General features: G+C 42.3%; 1 protein-coding gene across 2 annotated transcripts in view; it reads right to left on the reverse strand.

Moving 5' to 3' along the window:
• The window catches only part of Pdk1 (Phosphoinositide-dependent kinase 1), a 776,015-nt gene that overhangs the window by 88 nt on the left and 753,530 nt on the right, over window positions 1–22,397 (reverse strand). For both annotated transcript variants that reach the window (XM_068378675.1, XM_068378674.1), the window contains one exon: window positions 1–2,440. This exon is cut by the window's left edge and continues 88 nt beyond it. In XM_068378675.1, coding sequence (XP_068234776.1) covers window positions 2,336–2,440 — 105 coding nt within the window. In that variant the 3' untranslated portion in view covers window positions 1–2,335. The remainder of the gene's footprint in view (window positions 2,441–22,397) is intronic.

Consider the following 22,397-nt stretch of genomic DNA (forward strand, 5'->3'; position numbering starts at 1 on the left):
TCCAATTTTTACTCAACCTACCTATTGTCTGATATGCTAGATGATAATGACAACATTAGAGAGGACATTTCAGATATTATTGTAGATACCAGTTTCTCTAAAGATGATCAAACAATCGGTGTTTGTCCAAACCTCCCAATCTCAAACACTTTGACTCCAATACTGGCTGGTGTAAAGCCCAACAATTATTTAACTATGGAATTGAATTGAGTGCTACAGATGAAAGGGTAAATGATGAAAGCCATGAAAGTTAAAGAGTATTTAGACTTCAAAATATATAAAGACTTGTACAATCTTAGAAGTAGATTGCAAAATATTTTGACACCCAAGGAAGTTCAAGAAATTTTAGTCAATGAAAACATTACCCCACATTAATTAAAGACTTTTAATGAAGAAACACTATCAAGCTTTTAATATTAAAAAAACTGTTACTTGCAATACAATCAGATTAAACAGTGAAAGAATAACTTGCAATACAACCAGAGAGAAATAAAGATAACAGAACACTTGAAAGCGGTAAGTGATAATAAGAAACACTTTAGGTACATGATTATTCATTAGTTGCAATCTTCTCCAACTTAGATCACAGGCTAACTACGGTAAGTACTTAAATTTATGCTTCCAATAAAATACAGTTTGCTCTATTGGCAACAATCACACTTTCTTGCGTTAAGATTAACAACAAAAGTTCCTGCAAAGTGTTTATTATTGAAGGATTACAATGAAATGTCCTTAGAAACAACATTGTCAGTTTCAATGACTAATGTTAGAAAGTGAAGCTATCTTAAAAATTCTGAATTAATATAAGTCAAAAGGAAGCAATATACAAGATATGGGGAATCTTTAACATCAATTAATTAAGACTTTATACAATAATGAAATAACTTAAACTAAAGAAATTAACTTTGTTGTTATTCATACTATTTTTCTACACCAGTTTCTGATTAAGAACTTAAAAACTGTTCCTCTCATCATATATTTGGTAAGAAATCAGAGGGTAACCCCTTAAATAATCTTGATTTAATGTACAGTATTATTAAACACTGTATACCAGATAGGCTTACACGGTTTCTTATTCAGTGCTATAAGTATTTCATAATATACCGTACTTTTATTATACCATATGAAGATTGCTTTTTGGTATTAGTATTATTACTGTATTTAAATTCCTAATTATACAATGAATAAGGTCATCAAGGATTAACTTTACATAATTTTGATCACAACCAAAATGAATTACTACTATTACCAATGAAAAACTAATGACATTGTCTACAGCAAGGGCAACATTTGATTACCCCAGAAAATATGTGATACATTGATTCATTTAGAACATAATTGCATATCAAAATTATCGATTCTAATTAATACATTACCAATTATAACTGGATTTTCATGTAATAGCACTGATTTGAAGTACAGTATATTGTTTCCTTTCTCCATTTAATGTGGAAATTGTATGAAGGGAAGATAATACTGTTATGTTGAAATTAAAATTTATTGCCTGAAGTGACACTTGAAATTGATACTTCTTAATTTTTTCAGCCTATTTGTTTAAAAATACTATGGTTAAATTGTTTTCACAAAGAAAGGATTATGTTATTATAACATCAGAAACTTGTTATCAATGGAACAAACGAATGATTTGCTTCACTTGAACCTTTTACATCACTTAACCTACTTTCATCTAAATCTTAGTGACCACACTCACCACAATACTGTAACAAAGGATAAAGATAAAAAAGGTAGGAATTAATTACAATGTCCTTCAGTGGGAATAATGAATATCCTACTGTTAACATGTGAAACTTGAATGCTTACTGTTTGTGTTTGGATATTGCGAAGTTAACTATTTATTAAAAATGGCAAAATATTTAACAAACAACTAAGAAATTCACTGCACTTATCATGTATTAATCCCACAAGGAAGATAAAATATAATACAGGACATCACGAAAAATACAAAATTTTTCTCATAGGAACAGATTTCACATACAGTATGATCTTTAAAGATAAAATAGAAATGATTATTATTCTTGAACAACAAACTTAAAATCTTCCATATTTACAACACATCTTCAGTTTAAAAGGGGAGACTCAATAGATAAAAAAAAACACTTGGCCAAATGACTATCTAATGGCCACAAGAACAAAACAAGGTTTAATGTTCATTTCCCTTGTGTGTAAGTCTAAAATAAATCCAATGTATCCACCACCCTAAAAAAGAAACTTAGCTAAAGCTTTAGATGCCATATGTTTCTTCTGCTCTAACAAAATTACATAGGATAAAAAAAATAAAACTTATTCATACAACCTAGCATTTCTTTTGATGGATTCAAGTTGTGGTTTCTGGATAGTAAAAATGCTTCACTTCTTCTATGACTCTGCACCATTCAAGTGCATAACCTTCTGGATCTTCTAGGTAATATGTTCTATTTGGCTGAAAAAGAAAAAAAAAAGACTTATGAAACACTTAACAGTTTAATGATGAAACACTTAAAAGTTTAATGATGAAACACTTAAACATTTAAATATTATAAGTATATTTTAATAAATACAATTGGTCTCATCCTGAGGACATTCCCAGGATTAATTCATAAGATTGACTTTTGATTAAGAGGTGAAAACTGGTGCAAGGTGAATTTCAATAAATTGATGAGCTAGGTGCAATGAGACCTAAAGAAGTATCTGAAAAGTAAAAGGGGGAAAATAAAGACATTGGGGGAAGGCTAAAGGGATAATAGAAAGAATGTTTAGTACTATTTACAGAGAGAGACAGCTACAAAAGGCACACTCAGTGGTATCCCTTGCAGGGTTAAGAATAAGAAAAAAAAATGATATTTTAATTATAAAATAAATTTTTGAATATACTTACCCGGTGAATATATAATAGCTGCAACTCTGCGGCTCGACAGACAACATACTCAAAAAACTCGCGAGCGATCGCTATGCAGGTTGCGGGTGTGCCCACCAGCGCCAACTGTCGGCCAGATACCACTCTTGTATGTAAACAAAACCTTCAATTCTTCTCGTCCCGCTGCGTCTCTATTGGGGAGGAAGGGAGGGTCATTTAATTTATATATTCACCGGGTAAGTATATTCAAAAATTTATTTTATAATTAAAATATCATTTTTAGATATTTAACTTAGCCGGTGAATATATAATAGCTGATTCACACCCAAGGAGGTGGGTAGAGACCAGAGTTAATTATGTTTACAGCGTATAAGCTAAGAGTTTTTTAATTTTGACAGTTATCAATATAACAAAACCAAAATAAATAGGTACCTGGTAAGGAAGCTGACTTAGACGATTACTCTGCCTTGTAAGTCTGTCTTCCTCACGGAGCCCAGCGATCCTCTTAGGATGCTGACAGACTCCCAGGAGCTGAAGTATCAAGGGCTGCAACCCATACAACAGGACCTCATCAAACCCCTAATCTGGGCGCTCTCAAGAAATGACTTTGACCACCCGCCAAATCAACCAGGATGCGAAAGGCTTCTTAGCCTTCCGAACAACCCATAAAAAAAATATTAAAAACATTTCAAGAGACAGATTAAAAGGATATGGAATTAGGGAAGTGTAGTGGTTGAACCCTCACCCACTACTGCACTCGCTGCTACGAATGGACCCAGTGTGTAGCAGTCCTCGTAAAGAGTCTGGACATCTTTCAAGTAAAATGACGCGAACACTGACTTGCTTCTCCAAAAGGTCGCGTCCATGATACTTTGCAGAGATCTATTTTGCTTGAAGGCCACAGAAGTTGCTATAGCTCTAATCTCGTGCGTCTTAACCTTAAGCAAAGATCGGTCTTCCTCACTCAAGTGTGAATGAGCTTCTCGTATTAACAATCTGATAAAATATGACAAAGCATTCTTTGACATAGGTAAGGATGGTTTCTTAACCGAACACCATAACGCTTCAGATTTACCTCGTAAAGGCTTAGTACAAGCTAAATAGAACTTAAGAGCTCTAACGGGGCATAATACTCTCTCTAATTTGTTGCCTACGATCTCTGATAAGCTAGGAATATCAAAAGATTTAGGCCAAGAACGAGAAGGCAGTTCATTCTTGGCTAGGAAACCAAGTTGAAGAGAACAAGTGGCTTTTTCTGTCGAAAAACCGATGTTCTTGCTGAAGGCATGAAGCTCACTGACTCTTTTAGCTGAGGCCAAGCACACCAGGAAAAGAGTCTTAAGAGTGAGATCCTTCAGGGAGGCTGAATGTAAAGGCTCAAACCTGTCTGACATGAGGAATCTTAGGACCACGTCTAAATTCCATCCAGGTGTAGCCAAACGACGTTCCTTAGAGGTCTCAAAAGACTTAAGGAGATCTTGTAGATCTTTATTGTTGGAAAGATCTAAGCCTCTATGCCGGAAGACCGAAGCCAACATGCTCCTGTAGCCCTTGATCGTGGGAGCTGAAAGGGAGCGAACTCTTCTCAGGTATAAGAGATAATCAGCGATTTGGGCTACAGAGGTACTGGACGAGGATACAGATACTGACTTGCACCAGTCTCGGAAGATTTCCCACTTCGATTGGTAAACTCTAATGGTAGAAGCTCTCCTCGCTCTTGCAATCGCACTGGCTGCCTCCTTCGAAAAGCCTCTAGCTCTCGAGAGTCTTTCGATAGTCTGAAGGCAGTCAGACGAAGAGCGTGGAGGCTTTGGTGTACCTTCTTTACGTGGGGCTGACGTAATAGGTCTACTCTTAGAGGAAGACTTCTTGGAAAGTCTACCAGCCATCGAAGTACCTCGGTGAACCATTCTCTCGCGGGCCAGAGGGGAGCAACTAACGTCAACCTTGTCCCTTCGTGAGAGGCGAATTTCTGCAGTACCTTGTTGACAATCTTGAATGGTGGGAATGCGTATAGGTCTAGGTGAGACCAATCTAGGAGAAAGGCATCTATATGTATTGCTGCTGGGTCTGGGACTGGTGAGCAATAGATTGGAAGCCTCTTGGTCATCGAGGTTGCAAAGAGGTCTATGGTGGGTTGACCCCAAGTCGCCCAAAGCCTCTTGCACACATCCTTGTGGAGGGTCCATTCGGTTGGAATTACCTGACCTTTCCGACTGAGACAATCTGCTAGAACGTTCAAGTCGCCCTGGATAAACCTCGTTACCAGGGAGATGCCTCGATCTCTTGACCAGATGAGCAGGTCCCTTGCGATCTCGTACAGTGTCAGGGAGTGGGTACCTCCTTGTTTGGAAATGTACGCCAAGGCTGTGGTGTTGTCCGAGTTGACCTCCACCACTTTGTCTCGAAGGAGACTCTCGAAGCTCATCAAGGCCAGGTTAACTGCCAAAAGCTCCTTGCCGTTGATATGCATGCTCCTCTGACTTGAGGTCCACAGACCTGAGCATTCCCGACCGTCCAGTGTCGCACCCCAACCCAAATCCGATGCGTCTGAGAAGAGAACGTGGTTTGGTTTCTGAACTGCTAGGGGAAGTCCCTCTCGTAGACTGATATTGTCTTTCCACCAATTCAGGCAAGTCTTTACTGTTTCGGAAATCGGGATCGAGACCGCCTCTAGCGTCTTGTCCTTTTTCCAGTGAAAAGCTAGATGGAATTGTAGAGGTCGGAGGTGTAGCCTTCCTAGAGAGACAAACTGCTCCAGGGATGATAGAGTTCCTACTAGACTCATCCAATTCCTGACTGAGCAACGTTCTCTCTTCAACATCCTTTGGATTACGAGCAGGGCTTGATCTATTCTGGGGGCCGACGGAAAAGCCCGAAAAACTGGACTGCGAATCTCCATCCCTAAATACAGAATAGTTTGGGATGGGATCAGCTGGGACCTTTCCAAGTTGACCAGAAGTCCCAATTCCTTGGTCAGATCTAAAGTCCAATTGAGATCCTTCAGACAGCGATGACTGGACGAGGCTCTGAGAAGCCAGTCGTCCAAATAAAGGGAGGCTCGGATACCCGATAAATGGAGGAATTTTGCCACATTCCTCATAAGCCTCGTAAACACGAGAGGAGCAGGACTTAGGCCAAAGCACAGGGCCCGAAACTGGTACACCACATTGTCGAACACAAATCTCAGAAAAGGTTGGGAATCTGAGTGAATGGGGATGTGGAAGTAAGCGTCTCTTAGGTCGAGAGAGACCATCCAGTCTCCCTTTCTGACCGCTGCTAAGACTGACTTGGTGGTCTCCATGGTGAACTTTGTCTTTGTGACAAAGACATTCAGAGCACTGACGTCTAGCACCGGTCTCCAACCTCCTGTCTTATTCGGTACTAGGAAGAGACGGTTATAAAACCCCGGTGATTGAAGGTCCGAGACTTTGACCACCGCTCCCTTCTCTAGCAAAAGAGACACTTCTAGTTTCAGGGCTTGTCTCTTTGCTTCCTCTCGGTACCTGGGAGAGAGATCGATGGGGGACGTCGCTAGAGGAGGTTTGCGTACAAATGGGATTTTGTACCCCTCTCTGAGCAACCTCACAGACTGTTGATCTGCGCCTCTCTTCTCCCAGGCTTGCCAGAAGTTCTTGAGTCTGGCACCTACTGCTGTCTGAAGCTGCGGGCAGTCAGACTCTGCCACGCGAGGACTTGGCTCCTTTCCTCTTTCCTCTCTTCCCTTTGGCACGAGTACTTCCCCTGCTGGGGGCTCTGCCACGAAAGGGCGGAATAAACCTGGACGCTGGAGTGTCTATCCTAGGTCTAGCAGACAAGGCAGACGAAGGGGTCCCTTTGCGAGCCGAGGACGCAACCAAGTCATGGGTGTCCTTCTGCACTAGAGACAACGCTATTTCCTTAACTAAAAGTTCAGGAAACAAGAACTTAGACAAAGGGGCAAAGAGTAGCTCAGATCGTTGACAGGGCGTCACTCCTGCTGACAGAAAAGAGCACAGAGACTCTCGTTTCTTTAGGACTCCTGACGTAAACGAGGAGGAGAGCTCATTGGATCCATCGCGGATGGCCTTATCCATGCAGGACATAATGAGTAAGGAGACATCTCTATCGGCTGATGAGATTTTCCTACTCAAGGCTCCCAAACACCAGTCAAGGAAGTTGAAAACTTCAAAAGCCCTAAAGATGCCTTTAAGTAGATGGTCCAGGTCTGAGGATGACCAACTAATCTTCGAGCGTCTCATGGCTAGGCGGCGGGGAGAGTCTACAAGACTTGAGAAGTCGCCCTGGGCAGAGGCAGGAACTCCCAAGCCGAGAACTTCTCCCGTGGCATACCAGACGCTCGATCTAGACGAGATTTTAGATGGGGGGAAGGCAAAGGCCGTCTTCCCTAAACTCCTCTTGGTTTCCAACCAATCGCCTAACAGCCGTAAAGCTCTCTTGGATGAGCGAGAGAGAACGAGTTTTGTAAAGGCTGGCATGGCAGCAGGTACGCCTAAAACAAACTCAGACGGCGGCGAACGAGGAGCCACAGAGACAAAGTGTTCAGGAAACAACTCTTTAAAAATGAGCATGACTTTTTTAAAGTCCATAGAAGGCGGAACTGCTCTAGGCTCGTCAATATCTGAAGGATGATCCTCAGGCTGAGGGTCAGCAACGTCCTCATCCGAAAGTTCCTCATCTGACAACTGATGAGAAACAAGCAAAGGGGTTGGCAATGCTTAACACGCAGCGTCCGCCCGCACTGGTGCATAAGTTGCGGAGCAGGACGCAGCGTCCTGAAACTGCTGAACAGTCTGGGAACTGTCAACAACAACAGGTGCGTGAGGACGCACAGCGTCCACCCGAGACTGCTTAGACCGCCTGGGTTGTGCAGTCAAAACAACTCTAGGTTGCGGAGGTTGACGCACCGCGTCAAAACAAGTCAACTCTGATGGTTGGCGAACGTCCAGAACGTCACCAGACGCATCAGCGAGTTGCCTAACGTCCACCTGCGGCTGAAAATCCACACGAGACCGCATCGGGTGTGGTACAACCCCAACTGGTTGACGTGAGCTGGCTACACCAACGTCAACAGGACGCACAACAGAACGCTTGGGTGGCTGACGGCCAGGATATCCATGAGATAAACGGCTAGGTTCAACGGAAACCTTCTGTTGTAGTCTTCCATAAGGGACGCAAGCTTAGACTGCATGTCCTGCAGTATAACCCATTTAGGGTCTACGGTAACGGGTGCGGTAACAGACGGGGTTAGCGCCTGAGACGGCACAACTTTGCCTTGCTTAGGCGGCGAGCAGTCATCCGATGACAGCAACGGGTCCGAACTGTCCCAATGACTACATCCAGGACGTTGGACCTGTCCTGAAGGTACCGACTTGCGTTTCAGAGGCCTAGAAACCTTGCTCCATGGTTTCTTGCGTGAAAAGCCTTCGGACGACGAGGTAAAAATGGGCTCTCTCGTCTTATGGTAGGGGCGATCTTGACGAGATACGCCTGATACCATAGAGGGAACGTCTGTTCGCTGATCAAGGCCTCTCGAACCCATAAGTCGTACGACATTGCTTCTCCCCTGGGCTTGGGAGCTTGCAAGAGGTCCCGGACTAGGTGAACGACAGGCACGAACAGACGAACCCTCGGTCGCAACACTGTTCACAACACTTTGCGCACTAATCACTTTCCCACTTTCCGCCGTGGCACTATGGCACTTAAGTTCCTTCACGTCAGCCATGAGTTGATTACGGTCACTTGCTAACGCCTCAACTCTCTCCCCCAAGGCATGAATAGCATGTAACATGTCTTGCATAGACGGTTCCTGAGTGCTAGAAGGGGGGTTAGGAACAACCACTACAGGGGAAGGATTAGGTTCAGGGGCATGTGGAGAGGAAAAATCTACGGACCTAGATGAACTTCTTCTTACCCTATCTCTCTCTCATCTGCGTGTATACTTATCATATTCGAGCCAATCGAATTCCGAAAGGCCCACGCATTCCTCACACCGATCTCCCAATTGACAGGTTTTACCCCGACAATTGGAACAAACAGTATGAGGGTCGAGAGAAGCCTTTGGAAGACGCCTATTACAGTCCCTAGCATTACACTTTCGAAATCTAGGTACTTGAGAAGGGTCAGCCATTTTGAATTAGTCAAAGAAAATTCCAAAAACAATCCAAGTCATCAACAAATAATCCGATTCAATAAAGAGTTCAAGAGTTTATGTTGAGGAAAAACACCTGTACTGCGAAAGCTCAAACCAAAATAAAGTACTTCACCAAATATGATGGGAAAACTCCAGGTTCTACAGCGAGTATAAATACGTCTTGTCGTCAACGTCGACAGAGAAGAATTGAAGGTTTTGTTTACATACAAGAGTGGTATCTGGCCGACAGTTGGCGCTGGTGGGCACACCCGCAACCTGCATAGCGATCGCTCGCGAGTTTTTTGAGTATGTTGTCTGTCGAGCCGCAGAGTTGCAGCTGCTATTATATATTCACCGGCTAAGTTAAATATTTAAAATTACATTTTAAAGTTTTTATGTATCCTGTATATGAACCATTAGGCTGCATTGAGGTATATAATGTATACTGTATACACATACATTCCTTTAGTGACATTATTTCTGCTACACAGAGAACTCAAAGACTGAGGAGATTTGGACACATGATGGGAAAGGATGAGGAACAGTAGGTCAGATCAGCAGTACTGTAGATATGACTGGGAAAGGATGAAGACCTATACAAAAGGACAGAAAAACATGGAAAAGGGGATAAATAAAGACTAGATTTGATAAAGAGTTCAGGGAGACGAGGTAAAAGATAAAACGGTTTATTATTAGACAGTGAAATCAGCAGCAGAGAGAGTTACAAGGATTTTGGATGTCTCAAAGAATTTAGTCCATCCGGGTAGTCTATTTTCTCTTGGATAGTGATTTGGTTTGAATGTTTAGTTTTTATGATCTTGCCTAACTTATTCTTGAACTCAGTTTACCATATTACTGTTTACTACATCCGTTGGAAGTCTGTTCCATGAATTTGCTATTTTGTATGTAAAAAAATTGCCACAATGAGTGGTATTGTATCTTTTCAATTCCAGTTTGTATCCGTTATCACTGGACTGATCTGTGCTAAGCGTGAATCTACATTATTTTGTTATTCCTTCAAGAATTTTGTATGCCACTATTAAATGACCCCTCAAGTCATTTATTTTGTAGATCAAATAAGTTCAAACATTCCATCCTCAATCTATATCCAAATTGCCTTAGTGTTGGAACTAGTTTGGTGGCCATAGCTTGTACTGCTTCCAGTCTATCTATATCTTTCTGAATACTTGAAGGCCAGAATTGTACTCCGTATTCTAGATAGGGCCATACTAATGATGTGTACAGCTGAAGAACAGTCTTTGTATCTGTATTTGAATTGTGTCTCTGTTAATTTTTGTGCTTTTTTTTCAACTTTTATGCTCTGTTTGGTAATCTTTGCTAATAATTATGCCAAAATCTTCCTCCTGGTCCAAGCTTTCTATTCTATTACCCAACTTTGAGTAATCTGTTTGTGGGTTACTATAACCTATAAGGATAACTTTGCAGTTCCCATAGTGGAAAGGTATTTTTCATTTTCGGGACCATTCACCTAACTTAATTAGATGATCGCCTAAGGCTTCTACATTTTCTGAGTTCGCAGCATTTATGCCCAGTTTAGTATCGTCAACAAATTTGCTTAATGTAATCCTAAATCTATATCGTTAATGTGAATCAGAAACAGTAATGGGCCAAGAATGGATCCTTGAGGTACTCTGCTTGTAACAGCTGCCCACTCTGAGGCTTCTCCATTGTTTACAAATCTGTTTTCTGATTGTCAACTGTTCTTCGATCCTTTCAGCTGGCTCTTCAATGATGCCAAGTGCTCTAATTTTAATCATTAATTTTTGGAGGGACTTTGTTAAAAACCTTTTGAAAGTCTAGCTATATGATGTCTATTCCCCTGCTTTTGTCATAAATGCTAAACACGTGGAAAAATTACAAAAGATTTTTTCACACAGGATCTCTTGTCTAAAACCATGATTATGCCCGTCGTCTCTATCTTGAGCTTTTAATTCAATACTTCTTCATTCATCATCTCCTACTTTACGCTTCATCGTCCTTAGTCATGTAGGCCAGGGTCTTCCAACTCTTCTAGTGCTTTGTGGAGCCCAGCTAAACATTTGGTGAACTAATCTCTTTGGGAGTGCGAAGAGCATGTCCAAACCATCTCCATCTACTCCCCATCATGATCTCATCCACATATGGCACTCGAGTAATCTCTCTTATAGTTTCATTCCTAATCCTGTCCTGCCATTCAACTCCCAATATCCTTCTGAGGGCTTTGTTCTCAAATCTACTAAAACTATTGGAGATTGTTTCATTGTCATACCATGACTCATGTCCATAGAGTAACACCGATCTCACTAACCTGATATATAGTCTGACTTTTATAGGTAATTTCGGACAATTTGATTTCCAAATTTTACTTAACCTAGCCATTGTCTAATTTGCTTTTTTCAATCTTTCACTAAATTCTAATTCTAAAGACCCTTTCGTGGAGATCATAGTTCCTAAATACTTGAATGATAAAACTCCATTAACATTAACTTTGCACTTGCTATGCTCATGAACAGACAATCAAATTTACATATTCAAGAGGAATTCCACAACGCGGGACGCTCCACAAAACTGGGCAGTGCACCCTATCAAAGGCTTTTTCATAGTCCACAAATGCCAATAAACGGGGATTTCTATATTCTATGCATTGCTGTGCATGTCTGAAAATGGAAATTTGGTCAGTGCAATTTCTACCTTTTCTAAATCATGCTTGTTCATCTCTCAGCTTTTCATAAATTTTACTCTCCAGTTTCTTTTCAATAAGCATACTATATATTTTCATAACAACTGACATAAGTGTTGTGCCTCTGTAATTATTGCAATCAGTCAGGTCTCCTTCATAGTATTCATCTTTCCTTTCTTCGGGTGAATTATTTGTTGGGGCATAGCAAACTATAATACTGGGTCTTCCAAGTCTTCTAGTGCCTTGTGGAACCCAGCTGAACGTTTAGTGAACTAATCTCTCTTGTGGAGTGCAAAGAGCATGTCCAAACCATCTCCATCTACCCCTCATCATGAGGGGTGTACCAAAGAATTGAAAATTCTCAGTTTTGTAGGTAGTAGGTTGGCCAGGGCACAAGCCAACAGTTGAAATACTACCGCTAGAGAGTTATTGGATCCTTTGACTGGTTAGGCAGAACTACATTGGATCCCTCTCTCTGATTACAGTTTTTTTTTTCTTTGCCTACACACACAAAATAATCTGGCCTATTTTTTTCACATCCTCCACTGTCCTCATACACCTGACAACACTAAGATTACCAAACAGTACCTTCTTCACTCAAGGGGTTCACTACTGCAATGTAACTGTTCAGTGGCTACTTTCCTCTTGGTATGGGTAGAAGAGACCCTTTAGCTATGGTAAGCAGCTTTTATATGAGAAGGACACTCCAAAATCAAACCATAGTTCTCTAGTCTTGGGTAGTGCCATAGCCCCTGTACCATGGTTTTCCGCTGTCTTGGGTTAGAGTTCTCTTACTTGAGGGTACACTCGGGCACACTCTTTCTATCTTGTTTCTCACCCTCTTGTTTTTATGAAGATTTTGTAGTTTATACATGATAGATCTAAATTAATGTTAATTATCTTAAAATGTTTTATTTTGATTGTTATTACTTCTCTTGGAGTTTATTTATTTCCTTGCTTCCTTTCCTCACTAGACTATTTTTCCCTGTTGGAGCCCTTGGGCCTATAGCATCATGCTTTTCCAACTAGGGTTGTTACTTAGCTAGTAATAATAATAATAATAATAATAATAATAATAATAATAATAATAATAATAATAATAATAATAGTTTTAACAACATAAGTGCTTTTTTGTGTCAACCTGACTAATTATAGAAGATTTAAAATCATTCTACGATTAGTGTATCTAATGATGGTTTGTTTTCCACTCTCAAATATAGCTATTTTGGACAACAGTCCAACTCTATGAGTAGACTATGCAAGATTTTGTGAACTGTAATGTAATCAAACAGTTATCATCACAGTTCCACTCACTGTGACGAAGGTACACATGTAAGAACACATCGACTAAGCAATAGTTTGTAAAAGGAGGGTTAAAAAAATAGTTACACCACTTTTTATTTAGAAACAGTAGGTCCATATAGAGGAAACGCAAAAATCCAAAATCAAACAGATATAACAAAATTGGTGCAACAATATTTACATTTTTTGCGATTAAAACAAGAGATCTTCACCCCAGTAACATCGTATAGAATAGAATAGTAACATCATTCCATATGATAAAAATAAGGTCACCTTTTGACTCGTCAATATAAACAGTTTCTAATATAATGCAAATTAGAAGAACATTCAACCCACTCTATACACATTGTAATAGTCCCGTATTATACAGTCCATAAGAGTCCATGCACAACGCTAAGAAGCTGGTTTAATCACAGTACCAGCTGCCACAACAAAATGTTTAATTTCCTCCAATTGTTACAAGAAATGTTTGAGAAATACTCTTGAAGACTTCCATCTAGTTTAGGCTTGTAAGTCTTCGGAGGACATATACAGGAAGAAGTTTAAGGAAGAGGCAACTTTTCTATGGTCATGACCTGATGGTATACTATCAGGATTAACCCTTCTGATAAAATAGGTGAGTTTGGACCTCAGTTGTTTCAAAGAGAGATTAGATCCTGTTGTTTCTCATTTAAAAAGTTGTCTGCCTTTAAAGGCTTCACTCTTTGACAGGTAAGCATTAAGGTATTCCACAGGGCACAGAGAAGGATCTTCCTTTAGAGGGATGATCTTCCAAGAGCCCCAATGTTTCATGGGGAGTTTATTTTTAGCCATGAATGCAGGATCTGGATATAAATTAACTTCTCCCAACCCTGAGAATTAGATGTGGCCATCATCCCTTGATAGTGCCACAATCTCGCTGACTCTAGCACCAGAAGCCATAGCTAGTAAAAAGATTGATTTTTGAGTAAGATCCCTCAAGGAAGCAGAACAGTTATCTATTGAGGCAGCTGTGCAAGACTTTATCCAAAGACCATGAGATGGTTTTGAGGGGAGGCCAGACCCTGTTCGTGTAATGTGATAAAGAATGATAAACAGAAGTCCATTGTAATCAAAGTGGGCTTATGCGTCTTAACAAACTCCACCCACTTCTTCCAAGAGAACAAATACTGTATTGCCTTTTTGTATTAGACGACTTCTTGTATTCTTCCATAAAATCAATCCTTTCCTTCTGTTTCTTTTAGCAGCTAGAACGAGAAAATCATGAGCTGAAGGTTGTTCATTACCCAAAAGGGAGCAAAGACAGTCTCCTGTTGAACATCCTGGGACAGCATTGGTGTCGGCAGAGGAATCTGGCGAGGTTTGAGTTCCAGAACTAGAAGGTACCAATTGCTCTTGGGCCAATTGGGGGCCACTAATGCTGCTGTCCCCTTGAAGGTCCATAGCTTGTCCAGGACCTACATAAGGAGATTGAACAGTGGAAAAAAGTAAATGCGAGTCCACTCGTTCCAATCCAGTGACATCAAATCTATTCCCAATGCTTCCGGATCTAAATTTGGTGCTGCATGAAGGGGAAGCTTCTTGTTGAAGCTTGTCCAAAAGAGATCTATTTGCAGTTCCAGGACTGGCTCTAAAATGAAACAGAATGATTTTTCATCCAGGAACCACTGTTTCCAGAGGCTTGAATCTTGACAGGCCGTTCACTGTCACATTGTGAACCCCTTCTAAATGAATTGCAGAGATGCCAATTTCTCCGCTTCGACAAAGTGAGAATAGCCAGTATGACGTGATTTATCTGTGGAGATTTTGAACCCTGTCTGTTGATGCACTGTACCATCATCTTGCTGTCGAGAACTATTTTGTGTGATTTCTTCTTTGGATTCAATCTCTTCAGAGAAAGAAACACTGCCATAGCTTCCAGAATGTTGATATGGAATTGTTGAAATGCGACTAACCACTGACCCTGTATATTCTTGGTGGGGGGTATGAGGCACCCCCCCCCCCAATCTCACTCCAAGGCATCCGTGTGGATTATCACTGATGGAGAAAACTGTAGAAGGACGTGTGTCGACAAGCTCTTGACAGTGGACCACAGCTTGAGCTGTTTGCACAGTAGAGCCAGGATTTTGTGGCGATGGTCTCTTCGAGCATTTGATGCCTTTCTTCTCCAGACTCTGTTGGCTTCCTTGAGTCTTTCTTTTAAGATTGGGTTTGTAACCGCTGCAAATTGTAGCGAGCCCAAGACTCTTTCCTAATGACACCTGGTGATCATCTTCGAATGAAGGAGACACCTGACCGAACTTGCTATTTACTTCCTCCTATCCTGAGGTAGAGAAAGGTTATGTGACATCAAATCCCTGTGCAGACCTAACCACAAGACTTCTCGAGGTTGATTTGGAAGCCCAGGGATTGGAGAAATTTCCTAACTTCCAGAGCTGCTAGAAGACATTCCAACTTCCTCGCAGCACGGAGTAACCAGTCGTCAAGGTATACCATCACCTGAAGACCTTTGCTTCGAGTTGTTGAAAAATGGTCTCGGCTAGTTTCGTGAAAATCCTTGGAGCTATGCTGAGCCCAAAGGGCATAGCTTTGAATATGTAGGCCTTTCTTGCCGGTCTGAAACCAAGGTAGAAGAGAGATGCCGACCTATCGGAAGATGCCAATAAGCATCGGTAAGATCTATGTAGACGGGGTAGGTGGGTACGTATTTGCGAGATAATTAGCATCTAGAACTTGTCGTTCTGAATTAATTTGTTCAGAGGGGACAAGTCTAGAATAGTTTGAAGAGTGTTCGAATCTTTCTTTGGCACGCGGAATAGATGTCCTTGAAAGTTCATGGATTTTGTGCAAAGCATAACTCCCTTCTGAAGGAGATCCTGCACATATTCTTCCAAGAACGGAGTTGTGGGTTTGAAGAACCTCTTGAACTGGGGTGTCTTCTGTTTCTATTTAATGCCTAGTCCTTTTGAGACTATGCTGTGTGCCCAAAGATCGAATTTCCATTGATCCTTGAAGCAATAGTCTTCCCCCTACCGAAAGCTCCTTATTGTTGTTTTGAAGGATCTGCTCCTTCATGTGACCTGCCTCTGTTTCCTCGGCCCCTAGCTTGGCCACCTATTCCAGATTTTCCATTTCCACCTGCATTTCTCCCTTGAGCTCTGGTGGGCTGAAATGTAGTCGTGGCCCATTCGTAAACGGGATTGAAAGCTGGGGACTGTCTCACGTACTGCTGGGGAACCATGTACACTGTCTGGGGAATAGTGGCAACTGTGGCAGTTGCGGCAGGAAGTGTTTTCTTGCCTTTAAAGGGTCTACTAGGCTTCTTGCTTTTTGGTTGAGGTCTTTCTCCAGGGGTATAAGTCCTCTTAGTGGACATAACCCATTTCTGCAAAAGGCTCTTGTTCTTGTGACACCTTTTGGTGAAAAATCTTTTCCCCAGATGTTGGAGTCATCAACTTTTTAGGCTTATGCCTAATAGTTGCCGCTGCTAGGACGTGCTCTCTGCAGGCTCTCCTAGCTAAAAAGAAAGCATACAGATCAAGATGGAAGGTAGCTAAATGGGTCTTGGCCAGAACTGGGAAGAGGTCAGATTCTGAATAGTTCCCAATAAGCATTTCAAGGTAAGACTGGTGCGACAAAGAAGCCACCAGTCTTTCTTTGGCTTTCAATTCCGCTTTTAGTAAGAATTCCAGAATCTTGGGAAGCCTCTCATTAAACTGCTTGCCTCCTATATTCCTATCCAGTTTGCCAACTGTCAAGGTGTGTTGGTCATCTTCCCAGCTATCGGAGTCATATGGGAGAGCAAGCGAAACAGGCTTACACTACTCTACTCCTCTAGCACATGCAGAAGTCTACCTTCCACCACTGCCTTTTTAACAGCCTCCAAACTCTTTGAGGCTAAGGGGAAGACAGTGTCTTTAGGAGCTACAAATGTAGCCTGCCTCCTGCCAAAACCAAAAAAGTTGAGTATTAGTATATTAGTAAACTCAGCTGTCTTGAGCTCCTTAACCAACAAGGTTTAAGCCTTACTAGGGTCCAAGTTGATCGTTTTCTTTGGAATCGTATCACCCGATAGACGCTTCAGAATTCAACAACGTAAAATTTCAAAGAGTGCGTTATTGTCACACCAAAAATTTTTATATCTTCACACAAAAAAATATAAAAAATATTTTTTCAAAATTGGTAAGAAATAAAAAGTTAAACACACCATTTCATTAATTTCTACCTCCTACTAGCTATGGCTAAGGCTACACTAGAATAGAAGCTCACGCCAAACAGCTCAGAATTCTATACGAATTCCTAATGTGGTAGAATAGGGGGAAAAGAAAAAAAAAGATTAAAAAAAAAAAGATTCATACCAATAGTACACTTTTTTCCTCCAAAATCAGTCGATCAGACAACCTAAGGTGGCAAAATCAGATACCATTCTGCCTAAGACAGCAGAAGCTGTGCATAAGGAGGCAGCTGTTTATAACCAACATGTGCCCATGGTCTAATCTCTCCTTACCCGGCAGGTACATTGACGCAACACGGCAAAAGGCATTACTAAGTCGCCAACCGGTAGACGATCCCATAGGGAACTAGTCAAAGGGTAAGAAGAATGGTACAGACCAGTAAAAAAGCGAGGGGCGGGGGGGGGGGGGGGGGCAGCTGGTAGGGCTGACTGCCACTTGCCTAGTAATTAACATTAGATTTATCAAGGAAAGAGATTCTGTCCATTGAAATTGATGAGAGCCGTTTAGAAGAGCCAGGATACAAAGAATTCTCAAATTCAACGAAAATCCTGAAAACTAGGTATCCGATCAATTTTAGAGGATAATGTTCCTCAGATATGGAGGGTAGGGTGTAGACGCAGCCGACAAGTTTAATGGGACGGCTAAGGCGGCAAAGGAATCGCTCTCTTCTAAAAAAGGTGGGAGAGACCCCCAGCCTACTCCCATCTAGAGCTAGCGGCGCTCAAGCTGGCAAGTCTGGAAAATACGGTAACCACTAAAGCCAGGAAAATTCCGACCGAGCAGAGGAGACGAGGCTCCATGGCGAGAGAGACATAGCCTGAGTGGAGGAAGCCATCTACAAGAAACAAAGTAACTGCTAAGGCAGCAAGAGAAAAGATCCTTATTAAGGATCTACAGTGGTACCTCTACATATGATCTTAATTCGTTCCAGAAACTGCTTCATATGTTAAAACAATCGTATGTTGGAGCAAATATTCCCATAAGAATACACTGTAATTTGTATAATTCGTTCCACACCCCAAAAACCTATATTAACTCCTTAATAAATTACTACATATAATTACACATAACAATAACATAACTGCATAAAATGAAAGAAGCATGTAAAAAAGATAATTATAGAGAAATAATAAATAAAAAATTTGTTTTTCTGGGTCGACCTGTGGCGCCCGGTGAAAAGTCCTTCTTGTATATCTTTTCTGATAAAACCTTCCAATTATACCAGAGAAAGATAAAAGCATGGAATGCTGAGGTTACAACCCTCGCGCGAGCACCTTTTGGGTGTCGTGTATAAAGCAAAGGCGCGTGAAATCCACTATTCACAGGTTGTCTTCCATTTAGTTAATTCCTTCGTCAAAGGGATGGGCCGATACAAAGGCCCTAGCTAAACCCCCATCGCCACACCACCCACGCCACGACGCGAGCGCCATCTGAACAACATCCTTCTTTTTTGAATCGAAAGTGTTGAATTGTTTTGTTGTGCTCTCGGTCTTTTTTATCAATCGTGGATTTATTTTGTCATGTCCGAAGCTCCATCTTCACACATTCCAATGTTAAGTACCATAGTTTGTTTTGACAGTCTTTTATTGTACCGGGCTTTTGTTTTATATCCAGTATAGTCTGTTTTTTTATTCCCGTCTGGCCTTTCATGGCGGCCATTGTTTGTTCACTTGTTTGGGAATTCATCTTTGTCTGCCCGTTTAGTACTCTGTCACTTAGGTTCTTGGTTAAGTCCCTGGCCTTATGCCTTTAGAACCGTTATTATTTTTATTTTTTTTTTTGTTTTTTTGTTTTTATACTCATGGTACTTTTTGCTAGTAAGTCCAGCCTACGAACGAGATAGCGTTTTAGCTTTGTATTTGTTTAGTACCCGCCCCTCCGAGGCGTTCGTCACTCGACTGTGCTATTTATTTTAAGTTTTAGCAGTTGCTATTCTTCGTTCGTAGTGTTTTATGGATGTACAGGTTTATTTTATACGTTTATAATAGTGTTGTGTGTTTTTTAGTCCTGTTTTTTTTGTGTTTAAGAGAGCGAGAGCTTGGGGTCCCGTTTTCTGTTCGCAGTCACGAGTTACCCCTTTCTCTCGTTTTCTTTCTTAGCTCCGGTGGGGGAGCGGATTTCCCGTTTTCCGTTTTGTGCGTTCAACGGGTTCTCCCCCTCTGGGTGGATGATAACTTACGAGTTATTTATTTTTCGTGACTTTTCAATTGTTAGCATTATTTTGGTCCGTGTTTCGTCCTCTCCCCGTTACGGCTCGGGAGTAGTTATGAACGTTTTCCACTCCGCCTTGAGTTATACTCCGCCATGAGGGATTCTCAATAACTTTCGTTCTATTGTTATATTTATATTGTTTACTACATGGGACGGGCTTCATATTGTTTAGATACGACCCTCCGGTGGCCCTTACTCCGGTCTCAGGCCACGGCCATATCCACAATAGCCTTTGTTATTACAACTGTGTTTGTTATTCACAATAATTATTCAGGACCTTTCTTCTCCCTCCGGCCTCACCGGAGATCGTAAATACGCTTTTATATAATCTAAGCTTTAGACTTTAGCTGCGGCTTAGCTTTTTATCTTTCACAATTGAATTATTAGCCACAATTGAATTATTCAGGGCATCTCATTATCCTCCGGCGTCACCGGAGGTCGCCCATACACTTCACACTTATATTTGCCTTGCCTTTAGCTAAGGCTCCTTTATTCAGGACATTTCATTACGCTCCGGCCTCACCAGGGCTCCGGCTTCACCGGAGGTCGCCCATACACTTCACACTTATATTTGCCTTGCCTTTAGCTAAGGCTGGTGTTTATATTTATTTTAAGGGCATGTCACTGCTTCCCCGACCCTTGGAGGTCGGCGGATTGCTTCAAGTTAATTATCCTTATGTCATTAACAGACATTAGGTGCATTACAAATATACAGACAATTGAATATTAAAGTGCCAACAATGGTATGGGGCGGTATCAACTTAAAGTTAATATTCAGTTGTTTGGTCAATGCAATATGGGCGCTTAGGGAATTCAGTGAGTGCCGGAACTCTAAAATAATAGGTTTTTTATCCCCTTATCAGAGTTTCAAGAAACACCAGACTCATGTCTCCTTTCTTTTACAGAAGGCCCGTTGTACTGCTGAAGGATGGCCTGCCTCGTTCAGCGACCCCGTTGGGCATGACCTCTGCCGGTCTCATGCTCACTGCTCCATTCCCTTTATCCAAGAACCGGGACAGGCCCAATACCCAGTTTGGTTCCCGGATTTGTGCTCGCTCTGTTACGAGCTGTCGTCAGTTCTGCTGAATGATGATGTAAGTGGGTTTTCCCTTTGTTCCTTATTTCTCGTTGGCAGACACTAATATAGACATGAATATGATATACACAGTATATTTTGGAGGGCAAACTCCCTCCTCCATCACTAATCACTGCAAATCTTACAGGCCGATGATGTCTCTCTTCGTTCAGCAAGGGCTACTCTTCGTCCGTGGGTGTCGGGCTTTGGCAGGAATGCACCGTCTGGCGCACCCTATCTCCTCGATGGGGACATGGCCTCCCGCCTCTTCCCAGGCTCGACTACTGCTGCAGTCTCCCCTGACCTTGCTGCCCCTTTAATTGAAGAAGTCAGGGCTACCATTTCCGTGGAGGACGAACCCCTCGTACCGATGGACATGGCGGGTCTGGATATAGACGTAGAACCCAGGGACGAGCAGGTAAGTGGTGCCGAGTTGGTGGAAACCCTTTTCTCTCCTACTCCCTCTCCTACCTCTTCCTTTCTAGGTTTTGATAACTCTAAGGCTTCTCCTCGGGATCCCTCTGCCTCCGTACGACCCAAGGTGAAGCCACTTCGAACTTATAAGACTTCAGCTTTGCCAGTATCAACGTCACCGGTCCCCGGACCCTCGACAGCTCCTGATATTCATATTGCTCCTCGTAAAACCACTACTCCTAAGAAGTCTAAGTCTACCAAATCCAAGAAAAAACCAACGGGTGACTTTCAGGTACCCTGGGCTGATCTCCTCCCCATCCAACTGATCAAAGGATTGGTCAGGGATCAAGTTCAACATCACTCTGGTGCAATAACAGAGATTAAGGATATGATGGCTACTCTGATCCGCGCCGGAACTCAGTTTCCTCCCCCTTCTGCTCCAGACGCATCGAAGCTGCCGCCCTTCGATAAAAACAATCCTTGGCGGTTTGCCTTGTATGCTCCATTCGTAGATGGTTCCCTAACTCTGGAGGGCATGGGCACCCGCCCTCTAGAGGACCTGGAGTTCTATCCCCCGGGCCTAGCATTCCCGTTCAATGGTTTTGTACGGTTAAAGGAACATGCATTGGTCCGTATGGACAAGGTACCGAAGGAAACGGTCATATTTCCAAAAGAGCAGGCCCAGGCTATCTGGGCCAGAACACTATCAGAGTGGGGGTGTATTAACTCCAAGCTCACCCCACACAAAGGTTCCTACACTATTTTTACGACAGCGGCCTCCATCTCTTTGCCGCTCATAGACAAAGTCACAGAGCTGACTATACAGGCCATCAAGGAAGGCTCTTCCATGCCGGCTCTCAAGGAGACGGACCCGACCTCTTTGCTTATTCCGGGGACCTTGGCAGCCTGGGATGCTGCGGCTTCTACCTTCACGGTGGGGAAACTAGACCCGGACTGTGCCTCCACTCTTTTCTCTGAGAAGCTTCCCAGATTAATAGAGAGTCTTCTCAAAACTGAGTTCGAGACCCGTACTAGACTTGCTAGGTCCCTCCAATCCATCACCTCCATGGAGTCCCTAGCATCTCTTTACCCAGAGGAAACGCTGTTCAGAGTCGCCACAAAGAACCAGCTGCTATCCTACCAAATAGACCTCCATGACTTCTGGTCAGCTCGGGTTAGTTGCAGGAAGTTCGTTCTGTCGGAGGCCACCATCAGGCATGAGCCGAACAGACTGATAGCGTCCTCCTGCTGGGGTAAGACCCTCTTCCCTCAGACCGAGGTGGATAAGGTTCTTCAGGACGCAGCGAGGGCAAACCAGAATTTGCAGGTAAGGTGGGGTCTCTCAGCCAAAAAGAGGTTCGAACCCCAGAGGCACACGTTCTTCAAGAAGAAGCAGAGGTTTAGTCCTTACAAGGCGGCCCGGGGTACCTCGTCCCCACAGCCTTCCGCGGTCTCGACTTCTCGACAACAGGCGCCTCCTCAGCAGGTAGTCTACCTCGCTGCTCCCCCTGGTA

The sequence above is a fragment of the Palaemon carinicauda genome, chromosome 8 (genome assembly GCF_036898095.1).
Source record: "Palaemon carinicauda isolate YSFRI2023 chromosome 8, ASM3689809v2, whole genome shotgun sequence".
Taxonomy (NCBI): Eukaryota; Metazoa; Arthropoda; class Malacostraca; order Decapoda; family Palaemonidae; genus Palaemon; species Palaemon carinicauda.